This window comes from Pongo abelii, chromosome 5 (genome assembly GCF_028885655.2).
Source record: "Pongo abelii isolate AG06213 chromosome 5, NHGRI_mPonAbe1-v2.0_pri, whole genome shotgun sequence".
Taxonomy (NCBI): domain Eukaryota; kingdom Metazoa; phylum Chordata; class Mammalia; order Primates; family Hominidae; genus Pongo; species Pongo abelii.
In genome coordinates, this window is record NC_071990.2 from 2,743,346 (window position 1) to 2,763,178 (window position 19,833).

General features: G+C 42.5%; 1 protein-coding gene and 1 long non-coding RNA gene across 2 annotated transcripts; one reads left to right on the forward strand and one right to left on the reverse strand.

Moving 5' to 3' along the window:
* Window positions 1–339: 339 nt before the first annotated feature.
* LOC103890804 (uncharacterized) lies at window positions 340–16,847 on the forward strand. Its single transcript, XR_002915509.2, has 5 exons — window positions 340–498; window positions 1,136–1,265; window positions 15,310–15,400; window positions 16,202–16,342; window positions 16,771–16,847. It is a non-coding gene; the product is annotated as an uncharacterized LOC103890804 (long non-coding RNA).
* Window positions 4,894–19,616, reverse strand: SERPINB9 (serpin family B member 9). Its single transcript, XM_002816350.5, has 7 exons — window positions 19,473–19,616; window positions 16,732–16,909; window positions 12,324–12,461; window positions 11,660–11,777; window positions 9,759–9,901; window positions 8,212–8,367; window positions 4,894–7,008 (listed from the first exon to the last, which is right to left on the reverse strand). The coding sequence occupies exons 2-7, from the start codon at window positions 16,897–16,899 to the stop codon at window positions 6,601–6,603; spliced, it is 1,131 nt and encodes a 376-aa protein (XP_002816396.1). The 5' UTR covers window positions 16,900–16,909; window positions 19,473–19,616; the 3' UTR covers window positions 4,894–6,600.
* Between the last annotated feature and the right edge of the window lie 217 nt (window positions 19,617–19,833).

Here is a 19,833-nt window from a genome sequence, read left to right on the forward strand (position 1 = left end):
CTAGGTCTCTGAATCACCACCTGAAACAATCATTTTTTATTTTATGTGAGCAAGAAATAGATTTCTATTGTGTTACGCTATTGAGACTGCAGGTTTATGATGTAGCAGCTAGGATTACCTAGATTTACTTTTCGGAAAGACTTCTCTACAAGGAATGTGGAGAATGGGTTGGAGCAGGCAAGAAGAGGAAGGAAGACAGGCGAGAATACAATGTGTTGGAATCAACTGAGTGATTGCTATAGGAAACCTGTAGGCAGTATCAAAAGGTGCTATTTAAATTTCCATGACAGAGTGACAGGGGGAAGAAGGTGTCTCATTGTCCAGCTTGGGTAACGGCACGGATTGTCTTGCCTTTCAGTTTAATGCAACTGATAATTCATAAGGAGCAGAAGACACTGAGTAAGGTGTCCAGTATGCAGAGCTGACAAAGTGAACTTGATCCCTGCTCTGGTGAATCCAGTCCTAGAGCTGAAAAATTAAACAAGGTGTGTTGGGAAAGTGGGTAATAATCTTGGCTTTGGATACATTGAGGTAGAGATACTTGTGTGTCCAAATGGAAGGATAGGATGAGCAAGCAGAGATTTGGGTCTGGAGCTCAGGAGAGAGATCTGAAGTCTGGGCTGGCAATCAGGTCATTGATGAGGGCCAGACCAATTTGGGAGAAAGTGGACGAAAGAAGACTCAGGCCAGCCCTGCAAGGGACAGCAATATTTAAAGCACGGGCCAGGGAAAGGGCAGGACAATGAGACTAAGCAAGAGAGGCCAGCAAGGTAGAAGGGAGATCAGGACCCAAAGCAAAAAGTGTTTCTTAAGGAAGAAGTCTCCAAAAGGGTCAAATATTGCCCAAAAATCAGGTTTCTATTGAACTTAGGAACAAGGAGGGTGTTGGTGAGCATTTATTTCGTGTAATGGTGGAGCACAAACCAGATTGGAGTTGGCTGAGTAAGGAGTAAACAATCACAAAACCTGGAAGCTAAAAGATTCATAAATTTGACTACATAAAAACTCTTCTTTTTAATTTCACATGGTGAAAATACTGTAAACAAGATAAAATACAAAAAACAATCTAGGGATATATTTATGATTCATTTCGTAGACAAAAGGCTAATCTCTTTCTTACCTTTTTTTTTTTAAGAGATGGGGGCCTCACTACATTGCCCAGGCTGAAGGGCATTGGCTATTAACCAGCACAATCATAGCACACTACAGTCTCCTGGGCTCAAGCAGTCCTTACGCCCCAGCCTCCAGAACGGCTGGGACTACAGGTACGTGCCACTGTGCTCGGCTTAATTCCTTGAATATAAAAAATGCTTCTACTCATCTATGCATACTAGACCTACACTCCTGAAGAAAAATATGGGTGAAGTATATGAAGTCAATTCACAGAACAGGAAATAAAAACAGCTCTTAAACATAAGAAAAGGCAGAAATAGACTTTATTCATGAAAAGAGGAAGTCAATGTTCAAATGCCATTCTCATTAAAAACTCTTATAAAAACCAAGGATAAACAGATATTTTCAAAAACCATTTATATGGATTTTATTTCAATTTCAATACCATGTCACTTAATATTAGACATGTGGTTGTATAATGGAGTTCTTTCTTTAGATTATGTGCAGACTACAGAATTAGATTTTCCTTGTTAAAATTTTAAATATTACAGAAATATAGAAGGCAAAAAATGGAAGGTTTTTTCCCACATCTCCTTCCCCAAACCTATCTCAGAGACAACCTCTGTTAGCAATGAAAAAGTATCACCTTTTAAATCTCTTCCCATAGATTCGTATACATAAATTTACATACACAGGGTTTCATTCACATAAATGAGATCATATTATACCCATTGCATTGCCAGTTACATTTTTCACTTAATTTGTTTTCATAGTGTTTTACAAGAAGTGCATTTGAACCTATTGTGATTTTTTAAAATTCTGCATTAGTTCATACTATAAATTAATTAAATTCTTCTCCTATTGAAGGAAAAATTAAAATTGAATTAATTACACTTCATTTTCTTTGTTTTTTCCCTCCCTCCCTCTCTACCTTCTTTCCTTTTTCTTTCCTTTTTTGCTATTCAAAAATAATGCTAACTGTACACTTAGAAATGGTTAAGATGGTAAATTTTGTTTTTCTTTACCACAATTTTTTAAATTACCCTGCAAAAATCCCTTTAAAAATACTACAGGGAAAACCTTAACATATCTAAGCATGTATGCAAATACTTATGTAGATCAGACATCTAAAAGTGAAATGCTGGCCCAAAAAGAATGTCCATTTAAAATGGAAAGGCTGCCCACTTCCTTCCAAAAACCCTTAATCCACATTCCCACACACAATGTAAGGATGCCTGTTTTCTCATATGCTCACCAATACTGGATATTATCAACCTCTAAATTAAAACAGAGAGCGGAACAAGAATTTCTGTCATGATTGTGCACTCTGTGTGTCTTGGTTCATTTGTGTTGCTATAAAAAAAAACACATACATGAGGCTGGGTAATTCACAAAAAGAGGTTTATTTGGCTCACAGTTCTGCGGGCTGTACAAAAGGCATGGCACCAGCATCTGCTTCTGGTGAGGCCTCAGGCTGTTTCCACTGATGGCAAAAGGTGAAGGGGAACTGCCATGTGCAGAGATCAGAAGGCAATAGATCAAAAGCAGGAGACAGAGGGCAGGTGTCAGGCTCTTTTTAACAACCAGTTCTCAGGGGAACAAATAAAGCCAGAACTCACTCATTACCTCGAGGATGGCACCAAGCCATTCATGCCCCCATGATCCAAATACTTCCCATTAGACCCCACCTCCAACATTGGGGATCATGTTTCAACATGAAATGTGGGGGGACAAATATCTAAACCACAGAAAGTTGTCTCCTGCCTGGGTAATGCAAAAAAGACAAAGACAAAACAATAAACAAAAAAGAGACACTAGGGGTGTATCACTTAGAAGGATGTCCTCTTTCTTATTTGCATATACCGTTACATACGTAGTAAAGATCGTTTGCCTGTTGCATAATCATATAGCAGAAACTCAGATGATTTACTGAAAATTCTTAAATTACCAAAAGACTATACCAAATTGGTCATGCACAAGATTATAAACTTCAATGGTTTACTTATATGCCATCCATAATCAGGTCGGGGGAAATGCTCTTGTTTAAAATTGTTACTAAAATTTAGAAATAACCATAACAAGAAAAAAAAGATGTGTAGGACTTATATTGAAAAAAACTCAAAAAAAAAAAGGTTTTAATAAAAGTAGTATAGAAAAAGGCTTGAATAAATGGAGACTCTTCTCATTTTCCTTAATGAGATGACTAAACATTGTAAATACATCAATTTACCCAAGTAATTTATATGCTTAATATCATGCTAATCCTTCCCCCCAAAAAACTCAAAGTTAAAAAAATTACTTTGGGTATTAAAAAATTATTCTAAAGTTCACCTAGAAGAATAAAGATGGAAAAATAGGAATGAACACTAGGGAAAAATAGATTTACAAATAATATCCAGAAATTGGCTAATAAATAAAATTATGCTTTCTCCTGAATGTCAATAATACAAAATCAAATTCCATGTGAATTAGTTAAATCATTACAAAAATAAAAGTTTAGAAGAAAAAAATATTTTATTTTACTACTTTATGAATGGAAAAGTACTTCTAAGAATGGAAGTGTCAGAAATCACAAAGGGAAAATCTAGGTTTGATTATAGAGGAAAACAAAACGCTGTTTATTAATGAAACATCATAACAAAATTTAAAAGGCAATACAAGAATGAGAGAAAATATAAAACAGAGGGATATCTTTAATAGGCAGATATGTAAAAATGAAGCAGAAAAGTAGGTGTGTGAATGACAGTTCATAGGTGAGGAAATTCAAGAGCCAATAAATGCATAAAACACTTTCACCACTAATAAAAGAAATGCAATAAGTATCTGCATATGATACATAATGTTGCAGATGTTTATAATTTACATAAAAGATACTGAACTAGGGCTGGGCTCAGTGGCTCATGCCTGTAATCCTAGCACTTTGGGAGGCCAAGGTAGGTGGATCGCTTGAGGCCAGGAGTTCAAGACCAACATGGCCAAAATGGCGAAACCCCGTCTCTACTGAAAAATACAAAATTAGCCGGGTGTGGTGGTGGGTGCCTGTAGTCTCAGCTACTTGGGAGGCTGAGGCAAGAGAATTGCTTGAATCCAGGAGGAGGAGGTTGCAGTGAGCCCAGATCATGCCACTACACTCCAGCCTGGGTGACAGAGTGAGGCACTGTCTCAAAAAAAAAAAAAAAAAAAAAAGATACTGAACTAGGCACTTGACATCCAAGATGTCCACTTGGCCCTTTTCTAAGTGTACTTCACTTTCTTTTCATTCTTCCTCTAAAGCTTTTTAATAAACTTTCACTCTTGTTCTAAAAACAAACAAACGTCTTTCATCTCATTTTTTACTCAGCATTATCTATCAAAGGGACTGGATGTCCCATCTAGTTTGTACTTTAGTTTCTAGCTCATTACACAGGAAATGCAAATAAAAAACACAATGAGATACCACTTCACACCCACTAAGATGGCCATAACTTATTTTTTTTTAAAAAAGGAAAAGGAAAATAATAAGTGTTAGTGAGGATGTGGAGAGAAATTGGAATTCTCATACATTGCTGGTGGGAATGTGGAATGGTTCAACTGCTGTGGAAAACATTTTGTCTGTTCTTCAAAAAGCTAAACATAGAATTAACACATGACCCAGCAGTTCCACTCCTAGATATATAACCAAGAGAATGCAAAATAGGCATTCAAACAAATACAGGTACACAAACATTCATAGCAGCACTATTCCCAATAGCCAAGTCGGAAACAACCCAAAGTCCATCAATCAATGAGTGGATAAATAAATTGTGCTATAAACACATAATACAATTTTATTTGGCCATAAAAATGACGTGTTGATACATGCTACTATGTAAATAAATCTCAAAAACTTGTACTAAGTGAAAGAAGCCAGACACAAAAGGTCTCATACAATTCGATTTATATAAAATATCAAGAATAGATAAATCCGTAGAGACAGAAAACAGACTGGTGGTTGCCGGGGGCTGGAGGAAGGAAGGAATGGAGAGTATCTGCTTAATGGGATGGGGTTTCCTTTTAGAGAAAATTTTTTTTGGAACTTTAAATAAAGGTGGTGGTTACACAACATTGTTAACAATACTAAGTGGCACTGAACTCACTTTAAAATAGTTAACTTTATGTTATGTGAATTTTACCTCAATAAAAAAATTCTTAAAAAAAAAAACTCAGTGATATCCAACCATTAAAAATATAAGTTACATAGCTCGTATATAATCAACTTACTTATTACTGCACTATGAGGGGCACCCAGATATGTAAGACAGAGTCCCAACCCTTGGTTGTTGGAGGACTATCTAAGGATACAGAGATTAATAAAAATAAAAGAACTACCATGAAAGAAGTGCCCTCCAAGTACAAAGAGAGTTCAAATATGTACATCTGGTTGCGGAGAAAGGAAAAACTTCTCAAAGAAGAATTTGAAATGAGCTTTAAGGGTTGAATGGAATTTTTACTGTTAGACTTAGAGGTAGAGAAATACAATATCATAAAGAAAGATGTGATCCCTACAAGAGGATTACATGGTAAGTTGAAAGACATTAAACAGTCCAACCTGGTCGTTGTCAAAGCTATATACGTTGGGTACAGAATTGAAGACCAGGTGTCAAAGGAGGATGGCTCTGTCCCCTTTGTGACCTCAGTGCCTAATGCAGTGTTTGGTGCATGCTTGGTGATTGGTAAATCTCAAAGAAAAAGATAAAATATAGCCGGGGGCAGTGGCTCAAGCCTGTAATCCTAGCACTTTGGGAGACCGAGGTGGGCAGATCACGAGGTCAGGAGATCGAGACCATCCTGGCTAACATGGTGAAACCCCATCTCTACTAAAAAATACAAAAAATTAGCTGCGCGTGGTGGCGGGTGCCTGTAGTCCCAGCTACCCGGGAGGCTGAGGCAGGAGGATGGCATGAACCTGGGAGGCGGAGCTTGCAGTGAGCGGAGATCGCGCCACTGCACTCCAGCCTGGGCAACAGAGCAAGACTCCGTCTCAAAAAAAAAAAAAAAAAAGATAAAATATAAATGTACATTTTAAAACCTTTTTTAAAAGGCTAAGCACCAGGAAATCTATAAAATAGTAGCAATATCTAGCACCATTTATTACCACTAAGGCAGCAGGTTAAAGAATGTATTCGCGGTATCAGGAAAGCACAGGGTCGCCAGAGTGAATTGCATGTGGAATTCTAGAAAAACTTTGCTTGCCATCCTATGGGATTTGGACTGCAATTTTAATACAACAGGGAATCATTATGGTCTATTTTCTCAAGATTCTGATTAAGTAGCATAAATGAGTGGTCAGTATGGAAGAGCTGAGTGTGGAGCATCATGAACTCATGCTGGCAAATCATGAGGGCAGACAGGTAAGGAATCTGCCCTCATCTTTGCACTTGGCTTTCTAGGCCCATCCTCTTGGAGCTGTAGTGGGGATCTGGGGACACAGCAAGAGGGAAATGGCCGAGTGCACAGTAAGTGCACCCTTTATGGAGATGAGAACCTGCCACAGAACAGAAGGCTGTTGGCTCTGTTGTGCCTGATGAAGAAAAGGAAAGGGTGGTCAGCACAGAACCTGGGGCCAGATTCCATGCAGCACTCTGCAACCACGAAGCAACTCGAGGCTGCCGCTGCCTCGGTGCCTTCTTCATTCACCTCCACAAAACTCTTGTGCACGAACTTGGACAGACACAGATCTCTCTCCACTGACATTGCCGACAAGTCAGCCTTGCCCTGTTGGAAGGCATCAACAATTCCCAAATGCCGAAGCACAGATTCCATGTCATAATGCTCTTGCAGTTTAAATTTTGGAAGGAGAACTTCAACCTCAGTACTCTTCATACAGTCTGGCTTGGTCCAGGCTGTGAGTTTCTCAAAAGTGAGACTTTTTTCCACCTGAAAGACCAGAATTAGACTTTAAGATTCCGACTTCAGTGCACATCTACAAGCGCACAGGCACTCACACAGTTCCCTTCCTCCTCTTGCACGTAGTTGTTTGTTCACATAGGATCAGTGGCCCCTTCATCTTTCAGAAGCTTGTGAGCACTCTTACTTGTCCTATGTCCCATGTGCCACTTCCTTGACAAGGGGGAGAGACACCAAGCAGCCAGAGGCAGGAAGGCTGTGGCTGTCCTCTCCTTATCCAACAACTCAGAGACATCTTGTATTGTGACAAGTGTTAATGCCCAGGCGACTATGTTTTTTTTCAAACATAGTCTTTTTAAAGACAACAAACCATTGCTAGTAAAGAAAAGGATTGGAAACGAAAGGGCTCTCAGTGTGAGCCACTCTAACAAGATTATCTGCCCCAGGTGAGATTCTGCATAGTTTCTGGAGCATAGTTTCAGGAAGGTGGGCAGAGGGACAGCCAATGGCTGCTGCGCACACAGACCTCTTAAGTCATGGGGTTCCACTGCCTGCCATTTGCCATGGTTGACTCTCTCACCCCGGGGATCCATGCTGAAAGGAAGCCGAGTGCCTGGATGTGCCCTCAGAGGCTGCCTCTGGTCCCACTCTCTGAGGACTGGACTTCACACCTCCCTGGATGCCCCCTCCTAGCCTTGTTAGGTGAAAGTTAAGACTTCCTCATTCTCTGTTTCAGGTTCATAGACTTTAAAAGCATAATGCTAAGAATGATGATTATAATAATGGATCACATTTGTAGAGAGTTTACTAGTTGCCAGGCAATGTGGTAAGCTTGTTACCTGAATTACCCACATTTTATCCTCATCATAACTCTACGAGGCAATAACCCTAAGCAGTCATTTATGCTTTTAGAGTTAAAAGTCTGCCACTCATCAAACTAGCAGGATTTTTATAAGCTTCCTCCTACCTGATTTATTTTAAAAGGCATTTTAACCGCCCCCCACCCCTTCTAGCGATGAAAAAACAGAGGACTGAGATGTGTAGTTTGGCAGATCACGCAGACAATATTGGGAAAAGTCAGCCTTGAACAAAAGTTCGATCCCAACGCCAAGTGCCTGCACAGTGTGCGTCTGCCGCATCGCCAACTCGGAAGGTGAATATAAGAGGTGGAAGTGGCACTCGAGTTCTGCCCTCAAAGATGTCCCTCGGTTCTTCCCGTAGCCCGGGTCTTACCGTGCTGAGCTCCACGCCGTCATCAGGCAGCAGCACCAGCAGGCTCAGCTCCTTCCCGGCGTAGGGCAGCTCCAGCAGCTGCGCGCGCACCTCGCCCAGGTGGGCGAGCTTAAACGTGGCCTCCTGATACATCATCTGCACCGGCCTTTGCTCCTCCTGGGGGAGGGATTATTGAAAGACGCAATTAAAAGTTTCAAAAGGGCTGCAAGTTGCCTCCAAGAGTGTTTTCAGCACCTGTGATGGAAACCGCCACATTCATGCCCCAGTTAACACACACACACACACACACACACAAGTCAACCAGTTCCTTCCTATCATCATTGCAAGCAGACACAGTACCACCCTGGGAAAGGTTTTGTTCTGCAAAATAAAATGTGATACCCTACATTTTCCAGAGGAGAAAGATGTTTCTCATTTAAATTGTGCTCAGCAAATAGATCTAAGAAAACAATATAATCAAATGATATTAAATACAAATTTGTTTTGATTTAATTAGAAAAAAATGTGTATTGTTTTTCCTATTTATCCAACCCAACATATGAGAAAAAAATCATAAAGTGGGATGAAACTTACAGTTCCACAACAGCATGACAGGGAGTATAAGTGGATACACTCTCAGAAAGAGTAACGACCTACATATGTAGTAATGTATTTTAACCCAATCTTTTCAATTCTGATACTCTAAGGAAATGACTTTTTTAAAATACAGAAGAGGCATACGCACACAGAAGTTCAGCAAAGTATTACATTTATTAATGTAATACTTTTAAAAATTGATACAGATCATTTATTATAAAAATTAAAATAGTTCTAAAACCAGGGTTAGAAGAATTCTCCTCCCACCCTTTGCAACTAGAGAACTAATTTTTTTAAGTTAAAGTACACCTTACAAAAATGCAGGAGGGTTACCTGCTTTCGTTTTTTCATTGCATTAAAATGGTATCTTTTTAGGGGGTGGAGGATTTGGCAAATTATTCTAATGCTTGCCTTAATTAAGTTTTACTTCAATGTCAAAACTAAGGTCTTTGTCATGAAGTTTTAATATTAAAAAGCTGTAAATGCTGAATTAATGATAGTTAACAATTCAAATCAAAACTTACTTTAATTTTAAAAATAACTAATTAAAGACACATGTTTTCACCTTCTCTCCCTCTACCCTGCCCCGTACTGCCTCTCTCTCCCACGTATCACACTACCTTAATGCTTTTTTTTTTTTTTGCTTTCTAGCCAAGTAAATTGGGCTTATAGGAAGATCTTTAGTTTCCAAAACTAGGTGGCAGCAATGGTTTGAGAAATTATCAAAGGCAGTTAAGAACAGTGATAAAACACTACATATACAATATATATATATATAAAATATATATATATGCAGCAAATATCTTTTACTCCTTCGGTTTTTTTCTACTGAGTTAAGAAATTCATTCAGAATTACTTTAAGTTTCAAATTCCTTTTGGCTTACACTTATGTCACTTACGCTTTCACAAAGTTAAATCTTTCCATTCAACTTCTCCATCAAACTAGCAGGATTGTAAAAAGCTTCCCCCACCTGGTTTATTTTAAAGGGCATTTCCCTTGTGTATGTTTCGTCAAACGATTCATTCCACTTTCCTTTGAAGTAGATGGCATTGACAAGAACCAGTCTGGTTTCTGCATCAATTGAGCTACCCGGCAACAACTCTTCAATTTTACCTTTCAAGAAAAGTAGAGACTACATTCAGTTGCTTTTTATAAGAACCTGATACATTCGATGATCCTGGATTATTAGTTGAGAAGCCAACTTCTGTTTTCAAATTTGCCGAGTTTGGGTTCTCACGTAGAGAAATAAAAACAGCACATATGAGTGGTATTCATGATTACTGACACCAGGATTACTGACAAGTTGAGGATGGTGAAAGACACCTAAGTCACTCGAGGAAAGCAGGTTGGTAGAAAGTAGAAAAATTACACCAGGTTGGAGAACAAGACCAGCAGGAAATGTGATAGGCTGAAGGGGTGTTTGTCTCACGTGGTTAACTGGAGTGTTCGATCCAACCCTTCATGATCACACCCAGTTCTAACATTCTGTGACTACACATGGACATGTCAGAAGCAGCCAGAATGGACGGCGCAAAGCGGGAAGAGCTGACACTGAGCACATGGAGAGTTTCCAGAAGCTTTTGGAGGAGATATTCCTGCTGAATCCCCTCAACAAAGCACTAGGCATCCCTGGAAAAGAGGATGTGGGCAAGCAAAGATCACCCCTTCTTTCCCTGGAGATCAAGTGGTACTGTTTCAATGAACTGAGGGCATCCCTGCTAACTCACTGCCTCAAGAGAGCATCCGTGGTAAATACTCCAAGCAGGAATGTGGGAAACAATTGCTGAGACCTTAAGCGAAGAACGTCTCCCATTCTTTACTGTCTCATTTATTCACAGCAATGGAAATGTTCCTAGTGGTACTAAGCATAATTGGCGCAGGAGTCTGAATGGTTCATCAGACCATCATTGGTCTTGGGTATTTTCAGTCTGTGGAACTGATCAGCCCTGAGGGGGGGTCTGCAGTTAACCAATCAAATGTAGGCTTATCAAGTCAAACTAAAGGAGCTTAAGTGGAAGACATGAAAAGTCAGAAGTGACCTTAGCAGGTAAAGGTAATAGTGATGGAGGTCCCCCAGAACCTAGGAAGAGGCAGCCCAAGTGTATACCTCAGGCAAGATCTGTCCATCAATCTCCTTCTCACAGAGACAATGGAGTCACCTGACATGTGAATGTTACAGGCCAGGGAGAGTATATTTTAATGTAAGTTATTAAACTGGAAACCTAGCCTGAGATTCTTTGGACATTTGTTTTTTTGTTTGTTTTTTGTTTTTGAGAGAGGCTGGAGTGGAGTGGCATGATCTCAGCTCACTACAACTTCTGCCTCCCAGGTTCAAGTGATTCTCATGTCTCAGCCTCCCATGCAGCTGGGATTACAGGCATGGGCCACCACACCTGACTAATTTTTGTATTTTTAGTAGAGATGGGGGTCCTGCCATGTTGGTCAGGCTGGTCTCGAACTCCTGACCTCAAGTGATACGCCCACTTCGGCCTTCTAAGTTGCTGGGATTACAGGCGAGAGCCACCGTGCCTGGTCCTCTTTTGACATTTGTATCAACTACTCTGGTCCTGGGAGAACAGACAAAAGTAAATCTCTGTTGCTGAAAACCTGAATGTCTAATCAGAACCTTTATGAGTCCATCAAGGTTCAGTATGCCAGGAGGCCCTGCCAGTCAACACTACTCTGACCATCTGAAACACCCGTGAAATTAGAGGGGCGGAGTGGAGAGGTGGAGGTGGGTGAGGAGAGAGAGAAGGAGGGATAGGAGGGAGAGCAGGAGGAGGGAGGATATAAAAGGAGGGAAGGAGGAACAGGAAGAGCTTCAGGAGGAGGAGGGGTTGGGAGGAAGGTGGAATAACTTGTCATTCTGACCTTCGGTCTTTTTTGAGACCCAGGTGTTGATGTGTTTCCTGGACTCTTCTGCAGCTTTCATAAAGGAAAGCTCCTTCAGCTCAGCACGGTAGAATTGAAGACAGGATTCCTTAAACGTCTTTGGAGAGAAAAATGTTCAGTGAGGCTGCATTGCTAAATACAAATGTTAGCAAACTTCCAAAAATTCTAAATATGTTATCTTTTTTTAATAAAAAGAATACACATAACTCTTTAAAAGTGATCATATGAAGATATGTTAAAATATCAGAGTTTGTGAATAGGTATGTATTGAACCCTGAATAACCAGAAATGAACTTGAGAATTTTACCTTTCAATTTTACCTTTCAAGAAAAGTAGAGACTACTTTTGCAATACTAATGCAAGGTATAATTATAGAATTGTGGTCTTTAAAAAAAAAAAGAAGTTTAGGCTGGGCGTGGTGGCTCACATCTGTAATCCCAACAGGCAGGAGGATCACTTGAGACCAGGAGTTTAAGACCAGCCTGGGCAACGTAGTGAGACCCCATCTTAGAAAAAAAAAAATAGTGCAATTTTTTTTAATTGGTTAACATAAATTTCTCAATTTCTCTAGGGTCTTTCTCCCAGACTGTATATCACCAGGTATGTTGAATACAACTTTTATTGTTCTATTGATTCAACTTACTGAGAGGAATTGACAAGTTTTCTCTCCAAAGAGCCTGTTGGCCGTTCTCAGCAGGTACTGTGTGCCAGGCTTGTTCACTTCAGTGAGAAGCAACTGGAAACCCCGATGAATGTCTTCCTCTGTGTTTAAAGACAGTGCCTGTTGTGAAAAATAATTTTAAAAGTTATCAAGATAGCTCTTTGATGGATGGGGAGAGGAGAGAGAGGGGACAGAAAACAGGTGAGTAAAAGATGTAGCCATCCTGCCTGAATGGATCTCGCTCATTTGAAGATGAGTAACACAAACAAAATGACAAGGGTGAGAAAAGCTCAGAAAAGAGGTTGTGATAAAATCTTGCATCCAAAGGAAAATATAAATGCACCCTAAGTGGTGGGGAAATTACCTCTACAATTTATAGTAAAAAAAAAAGATGCAGTTAAAAAGTTAAAAGCAGAAAAAATGCAAGGAAAAACAGACAGAAATACAATCATCAGAATCCTCAAAAGGAAACAAGGATATTAAATGAGCAATGTGATTAATAAGACAATAACACAGTTATTAAAATTGTACCCTATAGGGACTATATGTGTGTGTATTACTTAAGTAGTTCAAAAACTATAACACATATTGGGCCATAAGAAAAGTCTCAAAGTCTCAATACATTCTGAAATACAGAATTATATAGATTATATTCTCTAACTTCAATGTAGTAACAAAAAATCAGCATTATAAATAAAATGCCAACAAAATGAAAATGACCTACAAAATATTACTGAAAACACTTTTCTAAATAATTAACTCTTCAAAGTAACAATTAAAATACTCTTCTAGGCCAGGCACAGTGGCTCATGCCTGTAATCCCAGCACTTTGGGAGGCCAAGGCAGGAGGATTGTTTGAGTCCAAGAGTTTGAGGTTAGCCTGGGCAACATTGCAAGATCCCATCTCCAATTAGCTGGGCATGATGGTGTGTGCCTGTGGTCCCGGCTACTTGGAAGGCTGAGATGGGAGGATTGCTGGAGCCCAGGATGTTGAAGCTGCAGTGAGCTGTGATCAAGCTGCTGCACTCCAGCCTAGGAGACAGAGCAAGACCATGTCAAAAAAAAAACCAAAAAAACCTCTTCTAAACAAATATTTAAAACATTCTTCTAGGCTGGGCACAGTGGCTCATGCCTGTAATCCCAGCACTTTGGGGGGCTGAGGCGGGCAGATCACTTGAGGTCAGGAGTTCAAGACCAGCCTGGCCAACATGGCAAAACCCTGTCTCTACTAAAAATATGAAAATTAGCCGGGTGTGGTGATGCTTGCTGGTAATCCCAGCTACTTGGGAGGCTGAGGCAGGAGAATCACTTGAACCCAGGAGGCGAAGGTTGCAGTGAGCCAAGATCATACTATTGCACTCCAGCCTGGGCAACAGAGCAAGACTCCTTCTCAAAAAACAAACAAAAAATATTCTTCTAAATAAGTATACGACACATGATTTAGAAAATAATCAAAATATGGGTGATATATATTAGACCAAAGAGTCTGGCGAAAGATAAGTTAAAACATAGCATTGTTTTCAATATTACCAAGAAAGTAATAAAATGCTAAAACTTTAAAATCATTATGTTAGAAAAGATACAGAAAAACTCCTAAGGAATTTTGGGACAAACACAAAATGATCAATGAATCCAAGAGCTGGTTCTTTAAAAGAAAACACACATACATACAAAACAGACAGCCACCCACCACATGTAAGGAAAAGCACGCCAAAGGAAAGTTATATGTGAAAAAGAGGTTACAGCAACACAAACAAAGGGAATGTTAAAACAAAAACTCTATGTAATTATTTTCAGTAAAGTACAGATTATAAGTTACCAAATGCCAGTCAAAAATATGAATACTAGCCAGGCATGGTGATGTGTGCCTGTAATCCCAGCTACTCGGGAGGCTGAGGCAGGAGAATCACTTGAACTTGAACTCGGGAATTGGAGGTCGCAGCGAGCTGAGATAGCACCACTGCACTCCAGCCTGGGTGACAGAGCGAGACTCTATCTCAAAAAACAAAACAAAACAAACAAACAAAACAAACAAAAAACAGAATCTATCAGTCACAATGAATGAACAAAAAAAAAAGAGGGAGAGAGAGAGAATTACTTCTAAAAAGGCTTAGATGATCTTTTGAGGGATTTTTTTTTCTAATATTCAAGCAATTTCTATTTCTCATGCAATACACACTGTTCTATGACATAGAAAAAAGAGGAAGCTACTAAATTTATTTCAGACAGCTCATAGACTGTTGATAAGAAACCCTGTCAAAAATAGAACAGAACCAAAAGCTAAGACCAATTTCACCTAAGGCTGTGACACCACTATTACTATTCACAGCCAACACATGTTGAGCACTTGCTTTACATGGACTGTCTCACTGAATCCTCACATTAGCTGAAAAAACATTTATAAAAGTAAAGATACCATATAATCACCAAAGTACAAAATGTCAAGTGAAAATGGGGCAATAGGGCCGGGCGCGGTGGCTCATGCCTGTAATCCCAGCACTTTGTGAGGCCAAGGCAGGTGGATCACGAGGTCAGGAGATCGAGACCATCCTGGCTAACACAGTGAAACCCGGTCTCTACTAAAAATAAAAATTAGCTGGGCATGGGGGCGGGCACCTGTAGTCCCAGCTACTCGGGAGGCTGAGGTGGGAGAATGGTGTGAACTCGGCGGGTGGAGCTTGCAGTAAGCTGAGATCGCACCACTGCACTCCAGCCTGGGCGACAGAGCAAGACTCTGTCTCAATAAAAAAAAAAAAAAAAAAAGAACTAGGACTGGAGGAGGATGCTTTATATTATCAAGGGTGGTTGTCTCTGTTTGATGGATCCATAGGGATTTTGTTTTCCTCCCTTCTACTTTTATTTTTTTAAAAATTTTTATAGTGGACTTTTACCAGTTATATAATGAAAGAAAAATAAATAATTCTTTAAAATATTTCTGCTGCCATTAATGCTTCTCTGCGTGTTACAGGTAGCAACGTGTACTCAGAATGTTTTGTGTCTCATGAGCATCCATTTGAACACTGGAGCCATGGAGAGAGCTCAGTCTCACAGCTAAGAAGGTACCCAGACAATTTTGGTGCTCTCAAAAAAGCTTTCTATAAGGGTTTATCAGTGAGCCTAAAACATAGAAAAAGATCATAAAGATTTCAGCATAAGGAACTTCAGAATCAAAATGGAGTCACTAATGTTAAAAAAACAAAACCAAAAACCTTTGACAAACAGACAGTGAGGGCCATGAAGAGAGGGTTCTCACGCTGGAATGCCTGATAACAAAACTATCACAAAGGACTCTGTAAAAACCTACACTCATGCACAAAGGCCATCACAGCCTTACACAACAAAATACTTGTGCAAGGACGTCTACCCAGGAACTCCCCGTCCAACCTCACAATGGCATCACCTTCGTTATTGATCTTTTTGCCAAAAATAATTATTTCAAAGGAATTATGTAATCCTCTTTACTTTTTCCTTTAAAAATCTTAGTGTTATTTCACCTCCCTGAATATGCACATAGCTCGCCATGGCATGCGTATTTTCATTGCAATGCCCTATTTCCAAATATATATATCTTTTAGAGAGCCTCTCTGTGGTTATTATTAAGGCTGGTAGCCTTTACACATAAACCTTCCCTTCTTCACACAAGGAGCTGGGAAATTATTAAAATGAGTAATTCACTATTGAAAAGCGTCATCAAAGAAAAAGACAGTCATATTGAACAAAGGACAACTGCCATGATGAAGGTGTGTCCAGGGGCCTGCGCTCAGGGATGACGCAAGTTTTCGGTTTCATCTCAGGTGTCTGTCTCCTCTCCTTTCCACAAACGTCTGGGGACAAGCACTGATCTTGAATCATTTCCACAGGTTCTCTGAGTGTTGGTGAGACAGAGCTGAGCAGTACCTGCACAGTGTGCAGCTATAACTAAGCACTTGCCCTAGAATCCTTCTTGCAAATTTCTGTTGATGCTCTCCCTGAGCTGTTGGTACAGAAACAACTTGAAACAGGTATTAACTTTCCTTACCAATGAAAGTTTATAGTTACAAAGTCTCTTGCTCCAAAAAAGAGGTAGGTCTTTGCAACTTATGTTTTAAATAATTTCAGTGTCATTTTCTAAAGAAAGATTCTGCGCTAGGACAAGACAGCTTGGATGGTGTTTTCCAAGGGATTAACCAAGGAAAGTTTCCCCCAAATAAATCTCGGTGGAGCAGAGTTCCGCCTCCCTGCCCTGCCCTGCTTCTTCCCCAGTGGACCCCCGTCTCCCTGAAATGGCCAGTGCACACTCGGGCCCCAGTCCTGCCCTCCTTTGTCAGTGGCTCTGGAGTGTGAGTATGAAGCTGGTGACAGAACACGCAGCCCAGGCCAGTCCCTGCTCCTGGGGGACAGGCAAGCTTACCTGGGCCATCTGGGTTGCGGTGTTTCCCTTTGCCCCTAGAAGAACCATGGCCAGGGCGGAGGAGATGCTCACAGGAGAACAAAACACGTTGTGCGAAGGGTTATCTTGACACAGTATCTTTAAAAGGCGTATGGCAAAATTACCACTTGCATTAGAAAGAGTTTCCATGATGCAGCGCCTGGAAGTGAAGAATAAAGAGAAATGCAGTTTCCACACCCCCTGAATGTTACTGACCTACTTACTACAGGGCAATTTTGGAATTGTACTTTTTGTTTTCTTCTCAAAGTTCATAAGTATTTTAAATTGGAGAAAATTTTATTTTCTGTTAGTCTCCGGCCAAAAATTAAAAGTGCAAATGTTAAGGTAACTAGCTAAGTGTGGTGATGGCAGCAGCTTAAACCAGCAATAGCAACAGAACTGGCTCGCCTGCGGAGCTCTCTCTCTCTCTCTCTCTCTCTCTCTCTCTCTCAAACACACACACACACACACACACACTCACACAGAGCTGGAAGCAGTGAACTCCAATTCTTTCCGTAAGGACCAGATCGTCCCATCTGAAGAGGAAAATGCTGTTCTTATTCTTGCATGCATTTACAAAGAGTCCTTGTGAGATTTTCAACTGGGCACCAGCCTGGGGCCTCCCTGTCATTCAGCTGATACACAAAAGACACTGAGATGCTGAATCTGACCCAGAGACAGACAGCTGTGAGGCAAGGAGCTGTCAACCGCGGAGGCAAGTGAGTGCCTCCCGGACAGCCAGGGTGGAGCCACTCTGCTCCCAGTCAGCCAGCCTGCCCCAGGCCCACACAGCCTGACATCCCAGTAACTCCATTCAGAGCTCCTGCCCATCACTAGCTTCTGGATATCATGTGACCCTTGAACACAGAGTGGGACTTAGACAATTGTGTGTTGTTTTTGCTTCGTTTTGTTTTGTTTTTATTGTGCTTCCTAACTCAGAAACATCTATTTGGGAGCTTTACTCATTACTCCCAGCAAAAGCCATGAGTGTAGATTGTGCATGAGAGGAAGGAACTGATCCCTGCAGAACGCCAGAATGGAAAGGCAAGAAACAGCCCAAGGTGAGGAGTAAAACAGGCGAGAACAAGGAGGTGGAGCCTGTGAAGCCCATGGAGGCCAAAGTGTGAATGTGAGGGGGTGGGTCTCTTGGCCACAGGTCTGGAACAAAATGAACCCCCACCCCCAGGCTGCAGTTCCCGGTGCACTTGGAAATGAGACCCTGACTCCTCCAGGTGAGCCTGGGAGACCTCCCTGACTCCTTTCCATTTCCCCCTCCTCCCCCACACCCATCCCCAAGGCCTGCCCTCTACGCCCCACATTTCTTCCCACTTCGGATCCTGTGTCTGGTCTAATGCCCAGGCCCCCTCCCGAGCCTCTGGTCTCCCTAGAGCCGCTCCCCACTGTCGGGACACCTCATCTGTGCTCCCCAAAACGCCACACAAAGCACTGAAGAGCCTTGGACAATGAACACAACCCACTCCCCCAGCCACCACCACGCCACAGCCACACAGCACCTCAGAAAGCGGTGTCTTAATCCTCTTGTCCTTCCTCCTAAATCTCCCGGGGCCCTTAGGATTCGCTCAAAGCCACGTTGTTAAAACGGTTTCTTCTCCACCTGCCCCCTCCCTTGATCCAGCCTCACTGAGGTCACAGCCTCCACCTCTGGCCATCCTGAACCCCTCCCAAAGTCACCTCTTCTCAAACACTGTTGGTCCCCCTTAGAAGGCCCCATGTCCATCACGGGATTAATTCCACTCGCCCTCAAACACCGCGGCCCGGAGGCTGATTCCCACCCTGGAGGAGGTTCTCTTGACCCCGCCGGCGCGACCCTCCCCAGCACGACCCTTCCTCCCGAAGGTGATTCGTCATCTTGCTGGCGGTCCCCACAGACCGCAGGGCCTGCAGGTGAGGGCTGAGCCTGGCTCCGCGGATCCTCAGGACCCCATTCGTTTAGCTGAATTATTGAAAGAATTAACATGGATAAGAGTGCTCAGATTTGAAACTCGAGACTGGTGGCTTTACTTTGTTGTTGGTGGTGGTGGTGGTTTTTTTGTGTTTTTTGCTTTTTTGTTTTGAGACGAGGTCTCACTTCGTCTGCCAGGCTGGAGTGCAGTGGCGCAATCCCGCCTCCCGAGTTCAAGTGATTTCCCTGCCTCAGCACATAGATGACATTATTACAGGCGTGGGCCACCATGCCTGGCTAATTTTTGTATTTTTAGTAGAGACCGGTTTTCACGACGTTTGTCAGGCTGGTCTCGAACTCCTGATCTCCAAGGATTCGACCGCCTCGGCTTCCCAAAGTTCTGGGATTACAGGCGTGAGCCACTGCGCCCGGCCGAGACTGGTGACTTTAAAGGACAGTGAAGAAGCAGGACAGACTTCATCCTGCGGATCCCAGAGCAGAGGAGAGCAGTGAGAAAACAGGACTAGCAGGTGGGGAGGAGGCTGCAAAGGAGGGCTTCGGCCAGGGAAGGGCAGCAAGGAGACATCCGGGAGGGAGGCGTCCGCGCTAGCTGTGGGCCGCCAAGGCGGAGACCGGCTGCGCGCTCCAAGGCACCCCCAGAGACCGTTGTTGACCCCACCGAGAAGAGAAGGCACCGCCTCCCCGGGGAGCTTGGCTGAGCGACCTCTCCTGTCCCCCGGTCCCATCTCTCGGTGGCAGCCGGGGGCTTGAAGCTCGCCACTCCCGTGCTCCACCCGGCCCTGCGCGGGGACGCCCTCACCTGCTACCTGGTCCAGCGCTGCCGCCGTCTCCGTGCCGCGCTCCGAGCCTGGACGCCGATCCCCGAGACGCAGTACCGGGCCCTGCTGCTGCGCTCGCCGCGGGCTCCCGCTGGGGCCTCTGCAGGCACCGCTTTTATACCGCAGGTTCGGGCGCCTCCCACGCTTTCTGCCTTTAGGCGGAGCCTGGCGGGACCAGCGGGGGCGGCGCGCGTGGTGGCCGAGGTCAGAGCTAGGAGCAGGGTCAGGTCAGGGTCCACCCCAGTCCTCCCGGGCCAGGGCGATGTCTGCGAATGTTCCCGCCAGTCTGAGGCCAGCTGGGTTCCCAAGGCGCGCGCCCGGCCTCGCCGACCCCAAGGGCCA

Coding starts and splice junctions, on each gene's coding strand:
- SERPINB9 (XM_002816350.5), bottom strand. CDS start 16,899: ATGGAAACTCTTTCTAATGCAAGTGGTAATTTTGCCATACGCCTTTTA. Junction 12,462..16,731: donor CCGCAACCCAGATGGCCCAG/GTAAGCTTGCCT, acceptor TTTTCACAACAG/GCACTGTCTTTAAACACAGA. Junction 7,009..8,211: donor ACGGCGTGGAGCTCAGCACG/GTAAGACCCGGG, acceptor CTGGTCTTTCAG/GTGGAAAAAAGTCTCACTTT.